The following is a 19,359-nucleotide window of genomic DNA, read 5'->3' as shown; positions in this document are numbered from 1 at the left end:
GTGCGCGTGTGCCTTGAGCGGTGTTCTCAAGTCGAGGCTCGGCAATGACCAATAGCGCAAGCCATGCGGCCAACTTGGAAGCTACGAAAGAAGCTTGGCCATCAGTGTAAATGTTAAGGTAATTGATTGATGCCAAACCAACGTCAAATCTAATGTCCTACGGCGCCCAACACAACATTTACCCGTCGCATCGCATCGCATCGCATCTGTGCCGTCCCGTGCTTGCGAGATCAAAACCCACGTTGCGATTCCTTGCAGAGGATGGAAGACGGCTAGAAGCCTGTACGCACGTACATGCCTGTACATGGACTGGACGGCCCGGAACACACCACACGAGGCTTCAGGGCTTCCCCCAGGGCTGCTCCAGGGCTTCCTTCAGGGCCTTCCTCTCCTGCCCCAGACGGTCCCAGGCCGCTGCAGGGTGGGGCGCACCACGAGGCCAGCCCGGCCAATCAGACGGCGTCAGCGCCATGCTGCTGGTGCTGATCGCTTCCTGTTCGCTTGCTAGCCCTCCCGCCTCCATTGACTTTGAGTCGCCCCGAATCTCACTTTTGCCCACGCGCCGCACCGTTTCTTCCCCTTCCCTTTGCCTTTCCCGCTGCTGTGTCTGCCAATCTGCCTGCGCTGCTCACTTCGGCTTCATCGACCCAAGCGGCCGCCGCCAAATCTGGATCGCTGCGGTGCTTGCGCGCATCACGTTGCGGTCCCACAAAACCCAGTTCCAGCTTGAAGCCTCCCTGTGGACGGGCCAAGATTCAGAGCCCAGGCCGGGTTCAAGGTTCAGGGCCCCCCAAGGCTCGAGGCTGTCGAAACCCGCTTGGCTGTCAAGTCTGGATTCCCATGCCGCAAAAAGCCTCCAAGTCCAGTCCAGCTCACGCTCATCAAATGCTTGCAAACCTCATCGCCTAAGGCATTGCGCCGCCTGCTCGCCCCGTGCTTTAACTCGTCTCGTCCTTGTCTGGTGCCTGTCCGCTTACTCTACTTGCTTGTGCGACAGCGCTTCGTTTTGCCCGTCGTCTCTGTTCTAGCACTGTACCGTGCCTCTGCCGTCGCTGTTAGTGCCTGCTCTGGCTACCGTTAGCACCGCCAGTGGTCACACTTTTAGCGCAGTCCGGCCCCAAAGGCCCGCCAGCGTCCCAACCCTTGCCTCTGCTCTTGGTCTCCGCGCCCCCCCATCTTCCACTGAAACGCAGAGAATATTACCCACTCTCGCCCGTGACGATTCCTCGCCGCAGCCTTTTTGCTCGCCTCTCGCTCTCTCATACGACCGCCTGCGAGATCTCATTTCTGATCTTCTACCAACTCTCGCTCGTCACTCCGCCTCGAAGCGCTGTCCCGGCGACTCGCCATCGTCGAATCCTCGCTCGTCCCGCCGTCCGCCTCGACGCGAAAGGGCGTCGCAACGCCTGAAGCCCTGGATTGACTGCAAAACACCGTCACCATGGCCATCGCCATGGGCTGGCATAAGCCCGACAATGTCGCTGGCTCGTCGGCGCCAGCCATCATGGTCGGCCTCTTTGTCGCTTCTGGTGGATTGCTCTTTGGTTACGATACTGGGTAAGCAGCAGCACCATGTTGTCGCCCGTGATTGCGACACTCGCCCGCCCCTCGCACCGAACCATTCCGATCTCTTTGTCGTATCTGTTGTCGCCCCGTACTGTTTTTGTCGTCGAGAAACGAAAATGTCAACAATATGGCGTGGGATTCCTTTTGTCTGTTGTATTATGGGTGGATTGGTGCGGTTAGTGCTGCATCTGGACATGCTGTCTCTTTTTCGTTCGAGGATACCATCCTCTCGCACCACGACAAGGGAATGTGGAACGAAATTTGCTGCCGTCGAGACTTGGGGAGACATTTGGATTGCACTCGTTCTCTCTCATGATTTTTTCTTCTTCCAACATACACCTTCCTTCTTCGTCATTGTATTCGGGCTGTCTTATTCGCCGTCTGTTGCCTTGTCGGCATTCAACGCCCATCGCTAACTGGGGTTTTCGTCTAGGGCCATCAACGGTATTCTTGCCATGGATGAGTTTAAACAAAAGTTTGGAACATGTAATGATCGAACCATAAACGACGACATTTGCGCCAAAGACTCGGCCCTCATCGTCGCCATTCTCAGCGTCGGCACCGCTCTTGGATCCCTCCTCGCCGCCCCCCTTGGTGATACTCTCGGACGTCGACGAAGCATGCTCCTCTCTGTAGCCATTTTCTGTATTGGAGCCATCCTGCAAGTCTCTGCTGAGGGATCTGCCGCCTTGTTAGCCGGAAGGTAGGTTTCTCTCCCACATCTTCAACCTTCACCCGCCCCATATACGCTCGGGTCTATGCTTGGCCTGTGACTTGGCCCCAAACGTGCACGCGGATACTGACTCCATCTCTCAGGTGCTTGGCTGGCCTCGGTGTTGGTTCCGTGTCAGTCCTCATTCCCTTATATCAGTCGGAAATGGCTCCCAAGTGGATACGTGGTACCCTAGTCTGCGCCTATCAGCTCTCCATCACCATAGGACTTCTCTCCGCCTCCATCATCAACATCATCACTTCCAGAATCAAATCCCCAGCCGCCTACCGAATCCCCCTTGGACTCCAGCTCGTCCCCGCCCTCATCCTAACCGGAGGTCTCATACTCCTTCCTGAAACTCCCCGATATCTAGTTAAGAAAGGCAACAAAGAGGCCGCTGGCCTTTCGCTTAGTCGCCTCCGACGCCTCGATATCACCCACCCAGCCCTTCTCGATGAACTTCAGGAAATCGTCGCCAATCACCAGTACGAACTGACACTCGGCCCGGACTCGTACAAGGAACTCTTCGTAGGCTCCCCTCATCTAGGCCGCCGAACCTTTACCGGATGCGGGATCCAAATGCTTCAACAACTCACCGGAATCAACTTCATCATGTACTATAGCACAACGTTCTTCGGCGGTTCGGGCGTCGACAGCCCCTACACCAAATCACTCATCATCCAAATCATCAACTTCGTCTCCACATTTGTCGGCCTCTTTGTCATAGAGTCCTGGGGTCGACGAAAGTTACTGATAGTTGGCGCCATCGGCATGGCCTGCTGTCAACTGCTCATGGCCTCATTTGCGGCTGCCGCTGGCGAAGGCCTCAAGGAGGCATCTACCACTATACTAATTGTCTTTTGTTCCATCAACATCTTCTTCTTCGCTGCGTCCTGGGGCCCGGTGGCATGGGTCGTAACGTCGGAGATTTACCCCCTCAAAGTCCGCGCAAAGTCCATGTCCATTTCAACGTTTTCCAACTGGGTGCTCAACTTTGGCATCGGATACAGCACGCCCTTCCTGGTGGGCAGCGGTCCGGGCACGGCTGGCTTTGGCACCAAAATCTTTTTCATATGGGGGGCCTTTTGTATCCTTGCCGTCTTCTTCGTCTGGGCTATGGTGTACGAGACAAGTAAAATCAGCTTGGAGCAGATTGACGAGATGTACGAACGAGTGGATCATGCCTGGAATAGTAAGAGTTTCGAACCCAGCTGGAGCTTCCAGCAGATCCTCGACGAGGGTTGGTCACCCAGCGCCCAACCTCCACCAGATCATGAACTACAAACGACAACCTCGCAATCAAGCGCCGATACTACCCTGGGCGACTCAAATTCAGTCACCATCCACATGCCCCCCAACGCCCACCTCGGGGATGGCAACGAAATCACGACGGCTTCAAACGACAATAAGGAGTCGGTACCGACGATGGCACATGTCGACTTCAGCTACTAAAAGACGACGCACACAACCCTCCATCTTCTCTTTACTACATGGAGCTGCGTGCCGTGTTCATATCTCGGGCACTTCTTTTTTGTTCTCTTCCCTTCTCTTTTCTAATTGTGTAAGAGGGGAAGGCTCTTATTACTCTTTCAGCCTTTCATGTGACATGTGAATTATATCAGCGATGGAGTTTTCGACGCAACGGAGTTTTACGGCGTTTGGGTCTTATTGGTTACCTATTTTGTTTTTTTATCACTACTCTTACCAACCCCCTCTATTAACGGCTATGGGGATCTCCAAAGGTACATGACTCCGGGTGCATCAAACTATTTGGTTTATTTTATTTTTAGGGAGGTGGATATGGAATATTGGAGGGACTTGGCAAAGGGCACCATGGGATTATTATTGTTTTTTGGAGCATCTCTGATTGTGCTTAACATGTGGATATCTTGGGAGTTGTGGACGCCAGGAGGGACCCCCTTTATTTGCCAGCGTCATGGCTTAACTGTGATTTATGGACCATGGGATGCTGTTTTCCTTTTTTCTCTTTTCTCTTTTGCTTTTTTCATATTTTTACTCGTGTTTCCGCGGGCAAAGACGAACTGGATTATGGATATTGCATACTCTATCTGCGAAATACCCTTGTCCTGTAAAGACAATTATTTTTTTCTTTCTTAGTTTTACGTTTCTTGGCAGCAACCTGGCTTTTAAGAAATATGCGCTTTGACTGTATACCATTTATCTATCTATCATGCTCTCGGATTTGAAGGGTCTCATCTCAGAGTGGTAGCATTAAAAAAAATTCAACATGCCTTTATTTCAGATATTCTTGCCAAACTTGCAGTTCAACTTGTGAAACAACATGCCTTGATACGAATATTCTTTCCAAAACTTGCAGTTCAACTTGTGAAACGAGAGAGTGAAGCTATACGCAGCTACGTTACGTATCCTCAGAGGTGTCTCCTATTCACTCGCATCCGAGATGGCTCCCTGGTGTCCCCCCGCCCGACCCCCCTTTTGATCATAAATGACGTTTATTCTGTCTTGTAGAACTGTAATATCCGCCCTCCCACACGATGTCAGTTACCACGAATCTTGCTTGGTCTTCAGTAAGACCCTTCATCAGACTTGATCAGTTTGACAGAAGCATCATTCTTCAGCAGTCTACCATCCTTCACTTACTCACCGACGACACACTTCTCTTCTTCCATGGAAATCCCCTATCTACGAGTAAACACTCCTGCTAGGTTTAGCAAATAAAGTAAAAAGGACATATACATAAAAAGTCTCCATTAAACCGCCACGTAGACAAACTTTCTCATAGCCTCCTGCTCAGCCAACAAGTATCAGTGATTGAACAATAAATTGATAGCTAGGAATCACTCCAACGGCATGTTCATTTGAGCAAACGTAGGAAGCACACAAAATATTCGAGTCGACTGAGTGTTGCGCTTCGCGTGTAAAGCTCGACTAATGCCGTCGTCTTGGAGCTTGAGCTGTCTGCTCTGCTGGAATAGCAACAATGAAGGACAGCTTACGACTTTTCAACCCGAAGAACGAACAAGACCAAACACTTTCCAGAAAATACTACGAAAGATAAAAACAACCATGTCGAATCTCAACAATCGCCAGCGTCTCCCTGCCCTCGACCAAGAGAGAGAGAGATTGCGACCTATCGAGCAGCTTCATCCAGTATTACTCCACATCGTCGAGCGCATGGAAGTGTTACCTCCCGAAGGCAGAGAATCGATGACGCAGACAGAAGTAGCCCACGCAGTCATACTAGCAATATCCATGCTGCCGGAGGATGAACAATCGTACATTGTCTCGCGTATCATGTCCGACGATGAAATCGCCGAGGAAAGACTCCAAAGTCCACAAGTTCAAAACTTGCGGCGCCGCGTCCACCTATCTGGAAACGAGATACGGCTTTTGCTGCGAGGCTCCCCGGAGCCAGAGGACGACGGCGAAGAAGTCGAACCCGCAGACGCCTGCATCGTGTGCGCTTCCAAAAGCGATGTGACTCTCGCGTGCGGATGTCACTACTGTGGCCACTGCCTCCGAGAGAATATTCGAGTCGGCCTCCGCTCCGAGGTAGATTTCCCAACGGGATGTTGCAACAGGCCCTTTGACGAGGCCACAGTCCGTCTCGCCCAGCGTCCAGCTCTAGTCCACCTGTTCCGTCAACTGTCGGCCGAATACAACATACAGCCGGGAGAGCGGCTGTACTGTCATGACCCAAGCTGTGCATCCTTCATCCCGGCGAGCGCCATCCAGGCGGCCGCCCGTGATGAAGACAATGCCACTGCTATGGGCACATGTCCGTCGTGTCACAAGGCGACATGTGCTGCTTGTGGCGGTAGGCCACACCGGGGCTTGCCGTGTCGAGAGGAGGAGGATGACGAGGCGTTGTTGAATATGATGGACAGCCAGGGGCTCGTGGGCTGCCCTAGGTGCGGCGTCGTGATAGGCTTGAGAGACGGTTGTAATCACATGAGGTGAGGACCCCCTTTTTCTTCTTCTTTTTCCTTTGTTCCCAAAACCTGTGGGCTAACCACCAGTTTCCATGTCATAGCTGTCTTTGCGGTGCTGAATTCTGCTATATCTGCGGCCGCGACTGGAGAAGACGATGCGGTTGCCCTGAATACAACGGCCTCGACATGCGCGTGCCTGTGCGAGAACGGCCAGGCCGCCGGCCCATCTTGCGCGGCGGAAGAGCACATCTAGTTAGCAACGTTGATGGGATCCCCCGGATCCCTCAGCTGCGATATGATCCGGAAGACGAAGTCGCTCTAGCAGCGGTCGATTACGCCCCCATTGGCGCTTCTGTTCCAACGGCAGTTCCAAACCCAGCCCCAAACCGCGCGCAGGAGCCAATCGCAAGGCGCAATGAGGCCGAGCACATGGAGATTCCGGCACACAGAGATGTTCCGCGGCCGCCTCAGCATCGGCAGCACGCTCGGGCTGCCCGTCCAAACAACTTGAACCGGGGTCCCATTGGCCTTCCGCCGATCGCTGCTCTCTTCCCCTTCTTGGAGGAGGAGGAGCCTCCTCTCCCTATCCCTGGCGCTTTTCCTGGTGCTTCTCTCCCTGGTGTTTTCCCTAACCCTTTCCCACCTGTTCTCCCTCCGCTTGTCGGTCACCCTATCCCATACCATCCTCCTGATCACCCGTTCAACAGCCGGCTCCCAGAACTACATCCGCTGGCTGATGGAGATATAGACCTGGTTGACCATGCGATTGAACAGCTTCGTATCGTTGCAGATGCGCTAGAAGATCAACTCGAAGATACCAGACGTCAAAGGATCATGGCCATAAGGGACCTTGAGAGACTGATACGTCAAGACCGAGGGCTAGATATTGTACCGCGTGAGATAGCTCGTCTTTTACAAGAGCATGAAGAATCTCAAGGGGGCGGACACGGTCGAAGATGCAGACGAGGGAGGAGATGAAGGTGACGAGTGTGTGAGTGTGTGAGTGTGCTGCGTATGTTGTAAGAGTAACATGGCTGGTTTTGTCTGCAGTATGGGTGATTTCAGAACATGAAAGGTAGTTGTCGAGAATAACGTGAAATAAAAAAAAATTGACCAACTCCTGGTGCGCCGCGCCTATGATTATGAGCGTCTCAGTCATACCAAGAACAAGCGTGACATGCTTACAGTTAATAGATACTGCCGGCGACTTCATCATACCTCAGTAAATGCCGTCAATGACCCATGTTGACCAGTCTGTAGTTGAGTTGATGCCATCTCCTAAGCCGGTGCTTCGAGAGGGTGACTTCACAACCACCAATGCCTCGAGTCTCAACACAAAGAAGCACGAAGTTTAGACAGCCAGGTAGGACGAGAAACAGCGATAAAACAGGGCCAAAAAAGAAACCAAAAAAAGAAATTGTTCTCAGAGGACGGAATCGAACCGCCGACTTTTCGATGAGATGCTATCCATTACAGTCGAACGCCATGAACCAACTAGACCACTCCGAGCTTTTGATGCTGCTTCGGCGACGCAAACAAGATGAAGAAGCCATCGCAAGATGGGAGAGTGGAGAGCCGGCGAAGAAAAATAGTTGCAAGGTGTTGAGAAGAAGAAGAATGGTGTTGCAAATGTGAAAAGAAAAGATTGCACTCGGTTACTTGGCCAAATATGAAAAATAGAAAACCCTAGAAGGGAAAAAAAGGCTAAATGAGAAGGAACGATGAAATACAAAAAGAGAGGCCAAAAAAAACAAAAAATGTAACTCTTCTCCGGGGAGAATTGTTCTCCGGGGACGGAATCGAACCGCCGACTTTTCGATGAGATGTTACCCATTACAGTCGAACGCCATGAACCAACTAGACCACCCAGAGGATGTAGAAGAGTTGACTTAGAGCGACCTACATTAGTCTATAAGCTAGACAAGGTCCCAAATCAATGCCAATGCAACGAACCTTGTTTTCTTTTTGTTTTCTTTCCTACTTCGGTGCAGTGCAATTCCAAGCTTCAATGTTGTCTTGATCCTTTCTCGGAATGCTTGTATCTTGCCCCTCTTTTTTCATTTGCTTTTCTTCATGCTTCAACCAACAAACATATGACTAAAACAAAAACAAGCTTCTCGGTGAAAAAAATAAAACCTTTCGAACTTGTTGCTTGCATGTATGTATCTGTCTTGTCAAAAACGCCACTCCCCCCAACAAGAAACCTGCATGCATGCAAGCGAGCCGTAATCATGCATGTCCCGGCCAAAGACAATGAATCAATGACCTGATTGCTCCGCTGCCGAGATCCTGCGCAGCGCAATGCACCACACAACCTAGTACTTACAGGTAGGTATCTATCTGCGTCCGGAACCTGAGCGTGGCTCCACCCGCTTTCTCATCGTACAGCACGGCATTACGGAATAAAGAGAAGACAAGTACCTAGTATTTAAACCAGCCCAGTGACAAGTACGATACCTGCAAGTATGGATGTAGGTACGGACCCTTGTTGGTTCTTTAGTAGTTCCAAGTTCGGTCGTCGTCGCCGCACTCGCAGCAAAGAGTACATGTACTCATTCATGTACACACACCTGCCTGCAACGCGCGTGTTTCCTTTTCCGTGCCCGCCTTTAGGCCATTCGGCCGATAAGTCTACGAAACTCTCAACTGGTCTGCAGGGAGGGTCGTACGCCACACCTCTTTTGCCTCGGGAACAGCGAGCGGCCGACTGATGGGTGTCGTCTTTCGGCCGATCTGGCGCGTGGCTACCGGCCGGCAACCCCATTGAGTAGTATCATGCGTTTGGCCGGCGGCTCTGATTTGCTCGCACGTTCACTAAGTCAGCTTTTATCTTTCTTTTTTTTGCTTGATTTTATATGTAGCTAGCAATTTGAGAAAATACAAAGAGAAGAGGAAGGAGAAGGAGATGCGAAGATCCTGGCATAATCCGTATGCCTTTAGTCCGCCTCACTATCGCCGCCGATTGTAAGAGATCTCGGTTCCTTCTTTATCGCTTCAAGCATAATATCCAATCCAAATCCATAACTCCTTAGCGCCTCAGCATCGCTTTGTATGTGTAAAATCAACAGGCTTGCCCTGATAGATGCGTGTGCCGGACCAATCGATGCATCTGAGACGCCGGGTTTTCTTTCCCCCGAACACAATTGTGTGTGCTCCATGTCGTAAGTGCCGGTGCAAGAAATCGGCTAGGGGAATGTTCTGGGAGCGTTGGCACGCTGGAGAAGATGCTTTCTGAGAGTGTCCAGCTCCGAGTCCAGCTCACTCATGTATTCGCGGCTTCCATAGCCTTGCCCATTCAACTTGTAACCAGATGTTCCACGTTCCTCGCTCGACTCCGTGGCTTGAGAATCACTGCTTGGAGAATATGGCTTGCTCGATCCTTGAATAGGCGGGATCGTTTCCAAACCATCTTCTTCGTCGTCGTCATCGTGTTCCTCCTTGACTTGGCTACTCCGAGATTTTTTGGACTTGCGACTTTTGTGACTCCCTCCCTCTCGATGCTTGCGGGAGCCTGATGGGGACAATGTTTTGGGACCTTGTCGAGACTGTGGTCGGCTGAAGTCACTGCCTTGACCCAATCCAGCACTGGGGGCTGATGCGGAACCTGCTGTAGTATCATCCAAGGGAGGTTGTCCCCAGCCGTTTTCCAACTGTCTCTGGAGCCCTGATTCTTTCAATATCTCGTAGAATCTCGAGGCCATATGGCAAGACCCTGGATCCATGTCTGACTCAATGGATTGTTCGCCGGACCTCTGAGGCGTCGATCCCCTGAACGAAGAATTTGAGTATAAACCCCTGGAATCTATCAAGCAAGTTAGATGACCGAACTTGGAGTCTCATATACAGTATACACTTCCATACCCATCAATAAGACAAGGTCTGCGGAGATGTGTGCAACTTGCGCTACTGTAGGTGATGAATGGGAGAAAAGGTGGTGAGGCTTGCAATCAGGGAAAAAGAAGGGAGCAAAAGAGAAAACAAAAGTGAGAGGAAGGATTCAATATTTGACAGAGGAACCCTGATACATGAAATGTAGGATATATTGCTCATTCCCCACCGGAAAGGTCTAGAAGATGTATATCCGATTCCAGTCGGCAATATGCAGCAAAGGCAGGAAAAAGCAGTAAGTGCCCTGTGTATGCCGGCTTTGGCAGACAGATGGAGAGGCAACGGGTGAGGAGACAAGATATATAGGTGGCAAGGGATTCGAGATGGAGGCTCTCATGGCTAAAAGGCTCGTTGTCTACTCCTACATGGAGGGTGGGCAGCCGGACCCATGTGACGGCAGCAATCAACAGGGCCTTGGCATCACAGACTGATACAGATCGATGTAGGGAAATGATATGATGGGGACACGTAAAGGCATGACAAAAGGCGTTGGGTGCCAGGCTGAGATAGATGGGTCGACAAGGAAAGGAGGGCCAACGTACATGTAACTTTGTTGGCTGGCTAGCTAATCGGGATGCCGTGTGTATGTGTATCGTACACGAATTTTTCCCGTTGCAACACCTATATCGGGAGTGCGAGACACGATGCTGGGTAATAGCTCAATGGTTTGTGCTGTTTGAGACGCTCCGGATGGCTGCAGCTGTTGAAGAAGTTTGAGCGGTGTCGTTCCGGTAGGAGTTGAGATTGAAATTAGAAGTCTCAGTCTCAGTGAGTGTCTCGAGGGCCGGTGAAGCAAAGCGGAACTGGCAAGCGGCGGGCGTTGGATGTTTGAGTTGACGGTTAAATCTCAGAGCCAGAAACAGAACAGGCTCAGAGAGTCAGGTAGTTATTATTAGCCAGGGGGGCCCATCGACGACGATATTACTGTAGAAGGTAATGAGGTAGGCGAGTTCGGTAGACTGGCTGGCTTCACGGTGCCGAGCGGCCATCCAAGAAGCAGACAAGATCAGCCCCAAAACGACACGAGCACGGGTGTGTACGAGTGAAGGAGAGTGTGAGAAGAGAGCTGGAGCCGTTATTGCGCGACTCTGCGAGACGCACAGGGCTATTTTTGCGAGCCATCGGCCGCACCATGGCCAACAACGCCAGATCAGACAAGGGACCGGCATGGTATGAGATGAGAGATTGAGATCCACGACCGCCTGGGCCTTATCGCCGTCCGTCTGAGCGGCCGATGCAAACGCCGGTCGGGCAGCGGGCCGGGCGGCTTTCAGTGCCATTGGCTGCTGGAGTTGCACTGAAGCAGCGGGCGAGTCGGCGACTGCAGCGGGCGAGACAGGCGGGCTCCACCACGCGCAGGTGCATCGCATTGCCGGCACACACGAAAAAGACGCCGGGGCCGACTTTGCGGCAATGGTCTGCGCCTAGCTTCATGTTCACATGCGCTGTGCTGTGCTTGTGCTGGCCTGGAGAGGCTCACGATCGACCCCAGTCGCACTGCTACGGCCCACAAGACAAGCCCCAACCGGCCGGAAGCCCACCCTGCTGAGCCGTGGTGCCAGGTTTAGGTGCTGGTTTGGGTGTTGGTTGGCAGCAGCACAGTAGACGATGCTGCTACTGCAACACGAAGATTAAACGGCTCCGGTATGGAGACTGGACTGCTAGCTGGAGCACCGGTTCCATTCATCAGGCGTCGAAATCGTGCGGTGGCGTCCAGAATGTTGTTGGCCGCAACTCAACTCAAGAGCTCAACTGGTCCATGTCCGCGCTGGGTGTGGACACATGTACATGTAGGGAGCAAGATGGATGCATGGGCTTAGCAGCCCGGAGCAATAAATTGCACGATGCTAGCCCTACATCATGTGTGTTCCGCCGAGGGCCTTGTGCCTGGAGATGCCAGGCATTGCTGGATCAATGTTCCATGCTTTTGCACGTAATCTGGATCAGGCATGTTGCTGTGAGCGAGCGAGCACGGCTGAGGTACATGTGTGTATGCCAAGTCTCAGCACGTATCACAGGTACTCCCGCTCGTGTCTTGCTTGCTGTCAGTTGACCTCTCGCCCATCGGCCAACCAGCGCAAAAACCGACCCGGAACGCCGATGGTGATGGCGATGGCAATTAACAAGCACAAGCACCGAGATGATTGTGTTGAGGCAGAGTGCCGGCAAGGTTCGCGTAATGGCCACCAGACGGCAAGTGATACGAGTCACGTAATGCTGCATGTACAGTGTTTGTTCTTTCCAATTAAATCAACCTGGAAGTCGTGCAATCAAATCGATACGATCCATGCATGCTCCGTAGAGGGTAGGTGCTATACAATGGATCTTGCCCGTTCATTCAGCCCGACACATAGCCCTTGCCTTGTTCACCAAAAAAGAAGGAATTTGATGACGGGGGCAGTCATTCATTCAATATTGCAACACCACATACAAATCTAATCCTACACTGTATTCCTTCCATCAACCAAATAAGCACCCATGGGTAATAGACGGCTACCTACCTTGTCAGCCGATCATGAAACTCAGCATTCCTTGCCGCTGCTGCTCCCTGTAATCGACTTGAGCTCAGGTTAGCGGCTCAACTCAATTACAGACAGGGCTGCCCACTTGCCCCAGGCGGCCGCTGCCGAACAACGACGACATTGTTGGAGATTACGGAGCACATGCACCTATCCCGTACTCCGTATACTGTGCTGCGCATTTCAAATTGATGAAGCTGATCCAGCCTGTGAAATCGCGTGCCGCCATCTACGCAACATTTTGCCCCTTCACATCTCCTCCGGTACTCGTACGTGGCTCTGCAGCCTAACGTACAGCCGAAAAACAAACCTATCCGGCAGATAGTCCCAGCCCGGTCTCTGTCACATCGTCCCATCGTCCCAGTCCCTATGTGAGTCGCCTCTCCGTTCACCGTCCCCCCCAGCCGATGAAGATGGAATACATGGGGACGGAGTATGTAGGTCAATGCCCCCGTCGCGGCTATCAGAGCCACATGGCCGCAGACATGGTCCGCACTCTCGGCCGACGAAACGGAAATGACGCCTTCGTGGTTAACCAACAGCGCCCGAATCCCGGGATATTAAAATTCCAAAAAAGAACAGCACGAGAAAAAGCAGCGTGAGAAAAAAAAATAAGCCAAGGGATCACAGGGGGTCTTGTACCAGGATCTTCAAGATCTTGGCCGACCCTCCACCTCAGTTCTCGCAGCTAACTGCCAACAACAACTAAAATGTCAATCACGATGCAGCCGATTCGTCGTCCAGCGCGCAACAAAACTCACCCAGGCAGGGCATAACCAACGTCCGAAGCGGCCGACTCGTCGGTCTTAAGAAATCATAGGGTCCCCAATTTAAAATGTCCGACACATCCACGCTTGCCACGCCAGTTGCCCCTGTACCTGGGTTCTGGCTACACGACCTGTAACTGGGTACGTGCATACATGTATATCCGGCATGCCCTCATGTAGGTGACATCTAAACCATGCTCGTGCGGAGCATCTCGACGGCGCCTATCTGCTCCTATGAACGGCCAACCCTATACACATCGTACTCTGTACACAGTACATGTACGCAACTACATTGGTAAGTACCAATCGGCGAAGATTACGGATTTAGGTGTTAATAACTTGAGCCTGATAGAAACGACATGGTAGTATCCCGTGGTGGCCATCCATGGACCGCTCTCTGTATGCTTTATAGGCCCGGAATAGGATCCCGCGGAGCCGGAAACCGTGGAGTTGAAGGCTGTGCAAGAACTACATGTACAGTTTACGGCCCAGAGTTGTTGGCCGAAGCTTGTTGTTGTTACGAGAGAGAGAGACCGATGTGAAAAGCTCCCCTCGAGTCAAGACCTCTTTACTTTATATTCACCAATGCTGGATAGGGTACTGTAAATGGACTCAGGCGTGCTCTCAGGTTCAGCTGTACAAGATTCATGCCCTCCACGCTCTCGGGGCATTTACACGGCCCGAAGAGAATGAAGAAGGAGTGTGTGTTCTCCTATCTGGATAACGGGGTTTCATTGTGGGCATCTTATACCTGCATGGATATAGCATATGACGCCCCAGCCTCTGCAAGAAAAGAGAACTGTAGCTTTCGCGCGCGGGTTCTTTACCGTTTTGATTCTTCAACGGCGGCGCCACTCTGAAGCCAGCGCTTCCTTGCCGAAGTACGGAGACACACACTCTCTGCCGGGCTGAAAGCACGCCCCTTCGATTCTGGCTAAAGCAAACATTATGACCAACCAACAGCCCAAATCCAGCAACACTTTGTGATGAGGACCATGAACGACAGATCTCTGACCCAGAAAAACTCGTGTGGTACTCCTAAAGCCGGCTGGTCCGACGACACTGTCGTCACCTCGAGGCTCCCAGCAAACACACACTTTCAAGATACACATCAGCTAGCCAAACAAACAGATTCCTCTAGGATTTACTCCCCTCGGTGTCCCTTCACTAACCATGCCATGCCCCCATCCTCTCTTTGGTAACAGTGCTTATCCTGTCCAGGCTGCTGCCACACACCAATCCGTGAAGAAACTTTTGGAAACTTGAGGGAATATGACTAGGCTGCTTTGATCGATATAACTTCTTTCAGGAAATGCCACCTCCACTCCTGCTCCCCATCCTTGGTTGTGTCATCTTTCTGCCGCAGAGCGGGTATATGTCCGGCGGTATACAGTACGGAAGACGGAGCAAGAGGAGTCCCAGTCAAGGCCCGAGGTCATGATACGAGGTCAGATCAATAGTATGATACAGTCGACCCCGACCACGAAGATGATGGCGACCCAACCGATGGTGTGTCTCCAGTCGGCGGCTCCGTCTGCATCTGGATTTGCATTTGCAGCTGAAGCTGCACATCTGACCCCAGCGGCATCATGGACACCCCCTGGTGCTGTTCCATGCCCACAAGCGGAGGAAGCTGCTCTCGTATGTCCGTCCGCTGGAGCGCCATTGGCGTCGGGTAAGGGCTTCTGGAGCTTGGCCTCGCCGCCGTCGGTCGGTCGAAGGGTACCTCGGGCCTCGAGAGGTCATTTCTGCAGGCGTCGAGGTTTGCCGTGGGATGGATTCGCAGGCCGCCGCACCCCTCCATCGGGGACCAATTGAACGATGAGTTGATTTCGAATGGAGCGCTGTCCGTTACCAGCAGCTTGTCCTTGACTGGGTCGCAGTACTTCATCTTTGCCGCAAAGATTTTCCCGCAGTGGGCGCAGATGGAGAGTTTAACTTCACACATGGTAAGGTCGACGTCGGCACACGCGTGTTCAGAGCAGTTGCTGAATACTATAGTTATTTAACCTCAATATGATGAGTTTCAGATTAGTTGACAAAGGTTCTTCATGACTCTTTTAAGGGTGGGAAGCCGCAGAGAGTCGTGATCTTCTCAACACCTAAGGCGTCGCATGTCCGACGCTGCGACTGGGCAAACATTGTTCAGCCTTCAAGTTTCCACTATAACCTCGACTGGTACCACCATGAGCGGCATAGAAAAGCGCATGTGGCTTGGACACCTCAACAAGGACCTGGGGCCCATTTCGAGGCCAGAAATCCCATTCGCCCTCGTCTGGCTTGTTTAACGCCTTGCAGGGGGAGGAGAGGGGAAGCTGAACATGGGAGAGGGAGAGAAAAAAGCAAACATATTTGATCATCATGCAGCAAACCGCGTGTCCAGATGATTTACTCGTTGATGGAGGGCTCTAGGGAAAACAATTTCAAGGCTCGTACAAGAGTGACATCTACGCCAACGCCAACGCATACAGTACAACTTTGCCGCCTGCTTGCCTGGCTCATCTTGACTGGCTATTTGCAGAGCCGCACCAGCCTCGTGGGCCTATAGGATTATCCTCGTGAGCCTCGAGTTATTGGCTGCGTCGCCATTCACGGGTGCCACATATTGAGGCCAACTGTAAGCTCTTTGCTTTTTGTCCTGCATGTGCTGGCGGAATTGCGTGAATCTCTGTCACATATAGTCGGCTGTAGCCTATGCTATCGCCGCTTTATTTGTCTGAGCAAAGTTTTCGGTGACGGCGATGCGTGTTTTACGGCTCTTGTGATCACGAAATGCCTTATTTCCCACTCTATCTTCCCTCTTGGTTAATATTCGTTAACTGTTAATGATATGCTCCACAAGCCAGGTGAGTGGTGTTATCGAAAGAGTTGTCAGTGAGGCCAAGTTAGATCTTTTGGGAGACCTAGAAGTTGCATTGCCATTTGTTGAGACGATACCGACTTTAAATCCCTTTTAATCGCACTCCACTGCCATAATTTACCCAAATATCTTTTGACCAAACTTTCTTTTATGTTTTCAAGATCGAAACTGTCATTGAAATCACAGATTCGCCAAAATATCACGATGAAAACTTGGAAGATGCGAGCTTCACAGGGTAGGCAGGTGAAGCAATTTCAGGTGTCAGAAGTGGTTACGAATGGAGTATCAATACATGCAAATAGACTCGGCGCAAGTATGGAGCCTAGGGCATTAGCGGCAGCATAAGTACCTGTACTAGTAGCACACAAATCGTGGGGCCGAGGATTCAGGGGCGTCGCTTGCTGAGATGCTAAGCCCCACCTAGCCGCTGTTTCTGTCGAGCCTCACGAGACAACAGCTTGCCGTTTCTGCTGTGTCCAGCCAGAGCATCACTCGTTTGTTTGTCTGCCATTGCAACCGCCCACCCAATCGGATCAACATGTGCTGAAACCAGCTCGCCCAGGACCCAGATCAGCTACCATGGGTCTTCTTCGCTATCTGCGCAAGGTCTACGACCTCGACACCCTCGACACGCGATTCACCTCCCCGACCTCCGTCCCCTACCAGACGGTCATTGATTCTCGCGGCGATGTGGTCATAGAGAGAGAGGCTGCGGACAAGGCTCGAAGCTCAGCTCCGCCGTCGAAATGGCGGACTCCCGAGTTCTTCCTCTACTATCTCGTCTTCATCTTCGTGGTCCCGTACATGTTCTGGATAGCCTATGATGTGTCGAAGCGTAAGGAATCCCCAATCCGAACCCCGAGATGCGATGTACAAGACGCTAACAGCCTGGGCAGCTTCTGACCCCAGATATCCCAAGTATGAACGGTACCTCTCCGACGGATGGATCCCGGGCCGAAAAATCGACAACTCCGATGCGCAATACAACACGTTCCGAGGCAACTTCCCTGTCATGACGGGCCTTTTGATATTCCACCCATTGCTGCGAAAGGGGTGGGAATCTGTGTATAAGCCCTCTGCGCGAGGCAACAGAGGTTCGACAAGACTGGATCAACGTGCTACATTTGACTTTGTTTTTGCCATCATCTTCATTGTCATTCTTCACGGCATATCGTCCTTCAAAATTCTCGCCATCCTCGGCATCAATTATCAGATTGCGACTAAGCTGCCCCGGCAATATATCCCCGCGGCAACATGGATCTTCAATATTAGCACATTGTTTGCTAATGAACTGACTATGGGATACAGATTCCAGCTTATGGCCAACTGGGTTGGCCCTCCATGGGGACCGCTGGCGCATTGGGGCTACTGGCTGGATAATTGGGGAGGAATCCTCAAGCGCTGGGACATTCTTTTCAACATTACCATTCTGCGACTCATTAGCTTCAACTTGGATTACTACTGGAGCATCGACAAGCGCAATGTCAACTCTCTAGAGGTAAGCACGTGGCCACATCCGCTTTCAATTGTCACTCTGCGTCTAATACACCCAAGAAGAAGGGATTGGATCCCGCTAGTCTTTCCGAGCGCGACCGAATTTCGATTCCTGCCGACATTAGGGATTTCTCGTATCGCAACTACCTCGCCTACGCATTGTATGCGCCGCTGTATATCGCTGGCCCAATCTTGACTTTCAATGACTACATTTCGCAATCCAAGCATCGCGCCGCGAGCATTGAATGGCCCCGCACTATTCGGTACGGCATTCGATTTTTGCTCGTCCTCCTCTCCATGGAACTTGTCCTACACTACGACTATGTCGGCGCAATCAGCAAAGCGGCTCCCGTGTGGAGTGACTACACGGCCGCCCAGCTCAGTCTCCTGTCCTTCTTCAACCTCCACATCATTTGGCTGAAGCTGCTGCTTCCTTGGCGCATGTTCCGCCTCTGGGCCTTGGTGGATGGCATTGACCCGCCAGAGAACATGGTCCGATGTGTGAGCAACAACTACAGCACGCAGCTCTTCTGGCGCGCTTGGCATCGCTCATATAACCGCTGGCTCATCCGGTACATTTACATCCCCCTCGGTGGCTCCTCGTTTCGTAACTGGCGGTCTTCAGCCAGGTCCGTTATCACGTACCTACTGGTCTTCACATTTGTCGCCCTTTGGCACGACATCAAGCTCCGCCTGCTCATTTGGGGCTGGCTCATTGTTATTTTCATGGTGCCGGAGTGGACTGCTAGCTACTTGTTCCCGAAGAAGAAGTGGGAGAACCGGCCTACGGAGTATCGCATGCTCTGCTGCGTTGGAGCCGTGGCAAATGTGCTCATGATGATTTCTGCCAATTTGGTTGGCTTTGCAGTTGGTCTAGATGGATTACAGAGTATCCTCAGCAGCATTCTGCATGATTGGTCAGGTATGTTGAAACTCTCACTCTCATTGACTGTCAAACCTTGTGCTAACGTTTGGGCGATGTTCAGGGGTTGTCTTTATTCTCACCGCATCATCTTGTCTATTTGTCGGCATTCAAATCATGTTTGAGATTCGCGAATCGGAGAAGCGGAAGGGCATCACTATGAAGTGTTAGCCTGAATGTTGATAGAAAAGAAGTGTATGTAACATTAGAGGTTAAGCGGGCATTTTATTTTTTCGCTCAATTAGAAGGGATAGGAAGAGGGGTTTCTTGGGTTAGGTACATGCAGTTAGATCGGTCATATATCGCGCCGATATCAGGTAGAAGTCTACATCTAGATGAGCTGGCCTCTGTCATGATATGTTTTTACATGTTTTCAGTTTAAGTCATTGTTGGTGACCTATCTCGACAAGCTTGCATGTAGCAACGTTTCCTTATCAGTTGAGCTATAATGTATGAAATCACGATGCGTGACGCTGGACGCATTTTCCTGTTACAGAGCAGTGTGTCGTCTAATTCAGATCTGTGGCGCACAACTTTGAACGGTATTTAGGGGAACTAAGATGAATGGGAGCTAGAGCATAACCTCCTAGTACGAGTACGCTTGCTTCATATTGAACCGATGTGCAGTAGTGAATGACACCTTCCTGAAAGAGGCTGAGCTCGAGGAAGCATTGCCGTGACAGGTGTCACCTTGAATCAAGAGTACGGAGCAACTAC

The 19,359-nt window shown here is 51.6% G+C and overlaps 6 protein-coding genes and 2 non-coding genes across 8 annotated transcripts; 4 read left to right on the top strand and 4 right to left on the bottom strand.

The window, feature by feature from the left end:
* Nucleotides 1–1,563: 1,563 nt before the first annotated feature.
* V8C40DRAFT_15102 (and other transporter-domain-containing protein) lies at nucleotides 1,564–3,877 on the top strand. Its single transcript, XM_083211304.1, has 2 exons — nucleotides 1,564–2,269; nucleotides 2,383–3,877. Exons 1-2 carry the CDS (start codon nucleotides 2,022–2,024, stop codon nucleotides 3,728–3,730), a joined length of 1,596 nt encoding a protein of 531 aa, XP_083079421.1. The 5' UTR covers nucleotides 1,564–2,021; the 3' UTR covers nucleotides 3,731–3,877.
* Nucleotides 3,878–5,326: 1,449 nt separating this feature from the next.
* On the top strand, nucleotides 5,327–7,712 carry V8C40DRAFT_279464 (BRcat and Rcat domain-containing protein; the record flags this gene model as incomplete). Its single annotated transcript, XM_083221235.1, has 2 exons — nucleotides 5,327–6,216; nucleotides 6,294–7,712. 2 exons carry the CDS (start codon nucleotides 5,327–5,329, stop codon nucleotides 7,168–7,170), a joined length of 1,767 nt encoding a protein of 588 aa, XP_083079420.1. The 3' UTR covers nucleotides 7,171–7,712.
* V8C40DRAFT_15083 (uncharacterized protein) lies at nucleotides 7,353–7,921 on the top strand. Its single transcript, XM_083211303.1, has one exon. It carries the CDS (start codon nucleotides 7,510–7,512, stop codon nucleotides 7,825–7,827), a length of 318 nt encoding a protein of 105 aa, XP_083079419.1. The 5' UTR covers nucleotides 7,353–7,509; the 3' UTR covers nucleotides 7,828–7,921.
* On the bottom strand, nucleotides 7,614–7,701 carry V8C40DRAFT_t12. Its single transcript has one exon. It is a non-coding gene; the product is annotated as a tRNA-Tyr (tRNA).
* A 55-nt stretch (nucleotides 7,922–7,976) lies between the features above and the next one.
* On the bottom strand, nucleotides 7,977–8,064 carry V8C40DRAFT_t11. Its single transcript has one exon. It is a non-coding gene; the product is annotated as a tRNA-Tyr (tRNA).
* An 889-nt stretch (nucleotides 8,065–8,953) lies between these two features.
* V8C40DRAFT_230734 (uncharacterized protein) lies at nucleotides 8,954–10,340 on the bottom strand. Its single transcript, XM_083212780.1, has one exon. It carries the CDS (start codon nucleotides 9,912–9,914, stop codon nucleotides 9,378–9,380), a length of 537 nt encoding a protein of 178 aa, XP_083079418.1. The 5' UTR covers nucleotides 9,915–10,340; the 3' UTR covers nucleotides 8,954–9,377.
* Nucleotides 10,341–14,648: 4,308 nt separating this feature from the next.
* V8C40DRAFT_14899 (uncharacterized protein) lies at nucleotides 14,649–15,531 on the bottom strand. The gene has a single exon (XM_083211280.1). The coding sequence runs from the start codon at nucleotides 15,312–15,314 to the stop codon at nucleotides 14,820–14,822; it is 495 nt and encodes a 164-aa protein (XP_083079417.1). The 5' UTR covers nucleotides 15,315–15,531; the 3' UTR covers nucleotides 14,649–14,819.
* A 1,147-nt stretch (nucleotides 15,532–16,678) lies between these two features.
* Nucleotides 16,679–19,179, top strand: V8C40DRAFT_230723 (MBOAT, membrane-bound O-acyltransferase family-domain-containing protein). The gene is made up of 4 exons (XM_083212779.1): nucleotides 16,679–17,061; nucleotides 17,123–17,724; nucleotides 17,781–18,642; nucleotides 18,707–19,179. Exons 1-4 carry the CDS (start codon nucleotides 16,806–16,808, stop codon nucleotides 18,811–18,813), a joined length of 1,827 nt encoding a protein of 608 aa, XP_083079416.1. The 5' UTR covers nucleotides 16,679–16,805; the 3' UTR covers nucleotides 18,814–19,179.
* Nucleotides 19,180–19,359: the final 180 nt, after the last annotated feature.

Source organism: Trichoderma camerunense (genome assembly GCF_050948025.1).
Source record: "Trichoderma camerunense strain CBS 138272 chromosome Unknown V8C40scaffold_1, whole genome shotgun sequence".
In the NCBI taxonomy this organism is placed as follows: domain Eukaryota; kingdom Fungi; phylum Ascomycota; class Sordariomycetes; order Hypocreales; family Hypocreaceae; genus Trichoderma; species Trichoderma camerunense.
Note: the sequence above shows the minus strand (reverse complement) of the source record. Positions and strands in the feature narration are given on the sequence as shown.